At 48.6% G+C, this 3,995-nt stretch overlaps 1 protein-coding gene across 1 annotated transcript; it reads right to left on the reverse strand.

The window, feature by feature from the left end:
• Positions 1-274: 274 nt before the first annotated feature.
• On the reverse strand, positions 275-1,481 carry LOC120700832 (protein MAIN-LIKE 2-like). The gene is made up of 4 exons (XM_039985051.1): positions 1,379-1,481; positions 889-1,302; positions 505-803; positions 275-419 (listed from the first exon to the last, which is right to left on the reverse strand). Exons 2-4 carry the CDS (start codon positions 1,291-1,293, stop codon positions 275-277), a joined length of 849 nt encoding a protein of 282 aa, XP_039840985.1. The 5' UTR covers positions 1,294-1,302; positions 1,379-1,481.
• Between the last annotated feature and the right edge of the window lie 2,514 nt (positions 1,482-3,995).

Genomic DNA, 3,995 nt, shown 5'->3' on the forward strand with positions numbered 1-3,995 from the left:
CAGCGTGCTCTAGTGCTGGGCGGGCGTCATGTCATGGTACTGGCCCATACTCGACAAAGTCTCGGACTCAATCGGTCGTATGACATCGTACTGTACCGAGAAAGTAGTAACATCATATGCAACTAGTTTTTTTAATGCAAAATCAATCAGAGAAACGTACCGCTATGGCGAAGTTATGGTCTCGAACTACGGGGTACGTCTCCGACACCCTAGCGGCCTCGATCGGAGCCTCTGGTGGAACGTGCACGACACGTGTGCGCGTCCTCGGCAGGTATCACCATAGGTAGTCTGCGAACGCATCGTCGCTGTGCGGCCGATCCTCGAAAACGACATCGTCGAGGGCCGCGGCCCAAGAGTCGACGTAAGGACGGACCTTGTCGGCCCACCGCGAGCCTGGTGGCTGACCCTGCCGTGTCCACCTATAATAGAAAGCTTGAGCGATTCAATGCTAAATGGTAGATTATAAAAAATGATGAATTATTAACAGAACTATTTATTCGGTACCTGTGGACGTGGGCCTCCACTGAGTGCACAATCGGGACCGGGGTCTGCTGGTAGAGACCGAACTGCCTCATAACCCGGTGAACGTGGTACTCCTCGACGTGGATGTCGTAAAGGATCGGCTTCCTCGTCATCCAGTACTCGTGATCTCGCAGGCATAAGGACGAAAGACCGTTCGGTGCCCGGGCGTAAATGTCGGCTGCAGTGTACGGAGTCCACCTCACGTCCGTGTCCACAAGAGCGTCAAACTGTCCAACGAAGTCGTGGTACGACTTCCTCGTCTGCACGCCGACCCAAGAAGGCTGCATAACGAAAAAATAAGTTAACCGCTAAATCGTATATTTGTGCACGCATGTAACAATAAGTAAAACAAACAATGTAACGTACCCTCCTGAGGCACCACAACAAACCCATCGTAGGTCTGTCGACGTCGTCGTGGTCTGCGGACAGCTGGACGTACGGCTCGAAGTCCATCTCTGGCCTACCGACGGGAAAGCGCTCGTAAGACCAGAGCTGTAACAGTAGAGGACACCCAACAAAAATGGGCTCCTCTGCTGAGATCTTCGTCACGCCCGTGCAAAGACCCATGTAACTCGCAGCCAAAACAGCAGAACCCCAGCTGAACTGTGGCATCTCGTGAAGTGGAGCATCAGCTATCGACCTCGCCAAAGGAATGAGCTGTTTGGGGCACGAGTCACCCTGCGAGCTGCAGAACATGACCCAGCCGAACAGCCACAGTAAGTAGGCCTCGAAGTGCCTGGCAACCGTAAAGTCGTCTGCGTTTGCCCTCATGTAGTCCGCCTTCAAAATGGTACGAGACGTCAATGCAAATACGTATCAATATAAGTACGGAAAGAATCAACATTTATGTACTCACACTGAACTGTAGAAGCCACCTCTTTGTCGGTCCGTGTGCGTGGTTCGCAGGCAAGGGCCGGTACGGCAACGCTAGCTCGTTGCGCTGAACCCCGGTGAACTAAGCCAAAAGGTCGTCGCGCCACGAGAGTCCCACGTCCTCTGCACCCACAGCTCGTCCAGCACACGGCAAGCCTAGAAGCATCGCCACGTCCTAAAGAGTAGGGGTCATCTCACCGACCGGGAGGTGAAACGTGTGCGTCTCCGGACGCCAACGGTCGAGAAGTGCCGCGAGGAGGGACATGTCGAACTGGAACCGTAGAGCCCTGTCCCTAGGTCGACGTGCAGGGTCGGCCATATCTCCCTCCACAAGTCGCGCAATCGGGAGAAGACCTGAAGCGCGTAACCTGCATCGCGAAAAATGAAAATCAAGTTAGAACAAACGGTTAAGGAAACAATTAAAATATGTGACAAATGTAACCCGTACCTAAGAACTCAGCGACGGTGTATCGGCATCGTCGACATGGGCACACGAGCCCGAAACATCCCTAAGCTGATGCCACGGACCGCAGACATGTACGACCGGTGGCGCTTGTCGACGAGAGCATCTAGCAACTCAGGGGTAGCTCCTTCCTCGTGCGCCATACCTGTATAATAAGATTTATTACAAATAATTTCAAAACATAAATAACAATACTAAGCATAATAATATTAACGTAAAAAAATACTAAATAAAATTTCAGAACATAAATTAAGTAATACAACAAATTTTTAATAAAATACTAAATAAAACATAACGTAATAAACTTATAAATGATGCACAACAAATTACATATCATATTACAACAAATATTCGTACGCTAAGACGAAATCAGTTTACGACATATTAGTTCTTAATATTACATAATTTAACATCGAACATGATTCAATAGCGAATGACACAAATGACAATCGTCATCGATCACATAAGGCCATCATTGTTAGGACGGCGGCCACGACGAACCGTTGCCTGCGGTGCCGAATTTGGAGCAGCTTCTGATGGGCCCGCTCCATCTGTGCGGCCACCATAACTCAATGCCGTACAATACTTGTACGTATGACCCGTCTCATGGCACTTCGAGCAGAGGCGGACATCTCAACCAGCCTCCGATCGATACATGTTATTTCTAATGTGTTTCTTCTTGCGTCGGCACACCCCTTGAAACATTTCTGGATCTGGATCCGGAATGTAAGTTGCATTGTGTCCACTTGAAACATTTCTGGATCTGGACTGACCACTGCCATGACAGAGATCTCATGTTCATCTCAACTAAGGCCGAAAGCTCTAAATAGCCAATTGGATATTGAAATCCAAGTCCTCTCTCTAGCTCGGGGTATTTTTTTTGTGATCGAGCTAAACTCTGACAAATCTACCCCTTCAGGACCATATCTAACTTCTCCTGACCCATAGAACACTTGAAAATATAAATCATCTGACATGTCTGCCAATATTTACGACAATAATTACTCTTCCTTACAATTTAATCAACGCTAAAAAATAATTCTGCTATTTTTACATATATCTTAATTATTTCTCTACAATTTTTATTACTGACAACAATTTCTATTTCTCTGTAATATAATATTAATTAATAAAAGTTTTATGAGACAAATATGTCTGTTTGAACTCATTAATATTTTCAATTATATTCGTATGTAAACTAATATTTTCAATTACATGTTCTACGATTTTGTATCGTAATAATTTATTTTCGAATCACTAATATTTCTACACATAAAAAAACTATTTCTACACATAAAAACTGTTTCTACACATGAAACTATATTCAAATAATTACACGCTAAAAACTATTTCTACACATAAAATTATATTCAAAAACACTAATATTTCTAATTCTAATCTACCAACTATTATTACTAAAATTAAATTTTAAAATGTACCTGCGATCCGAGTGGCGAGAGCCGCCTCGGTGCGGCGGCCGGGAGAGCGCTGCGAGCCGCGCCGCCGGCAAAGCCCGGCGCGCGTGCGGGAGGCGCGCGGGGGGCGGGCGTGCGGGCGGGCGGCGGCGTGGGGCAGCGCACGGGCGGGCGGCGGCGCGGGCGACGTGGGCGGAGCGAGCGGGCGGCGGCGCTGGGGGAGCGGGCGCGCGCGGTTTAATACGTGGAACTTACCGCCGGTTGAAACGGTGGTAGGTGCTTACCGCCGTTTCAACCGGCGGTAAGCTCCGGCCCACCACGGCCCACGGCGGTACGATCCTACCGCCGGATGGTGGGCCCACGGCGGTACGATCCTACCGCCGGTTCATCCGGCGGTAACAACCTTCCGCCGGATGAACCGGCGGCTGGGTGACATTTTTGAAAAAAAATCACGACATATATTTTTGATAAATCGAAAAAATATAAAAATAAAAAAACTCCTTGTTGCGGTCAGCAGCACTGAGCTCAAGCATTTCCTGTGCCCATTCCTCCAATGGGCTGAAGCTGGTCTTGGTGGACGGGCTTGGCCTGCTGAGGATCCAAGGTTCGCCATCCGGCCCAGTTAGGAGATCGGGAACGTGCTCAGTTGGGCTTACCACAAGCTGAGTCACTGTAGTGGCCCAAACGCCGGTAGCGTCGAAGTAGAGGGGCCCGGTCACCGG

This window comes from Panicum virgatum, chromosome 3K (genome assembly GCF_016808335.1).
Source record: "Panicum virgatum strain AP13 chromosome 3K, P.virgatum_v5, whole genome shotgun sequence".
Classification (NCBI taxonomy): Eukaryota; Viridiplantae; Streptophyta; class Magnoliopsida; order Poales; family Poaceae; genus Panicum; species Panicum virgatum.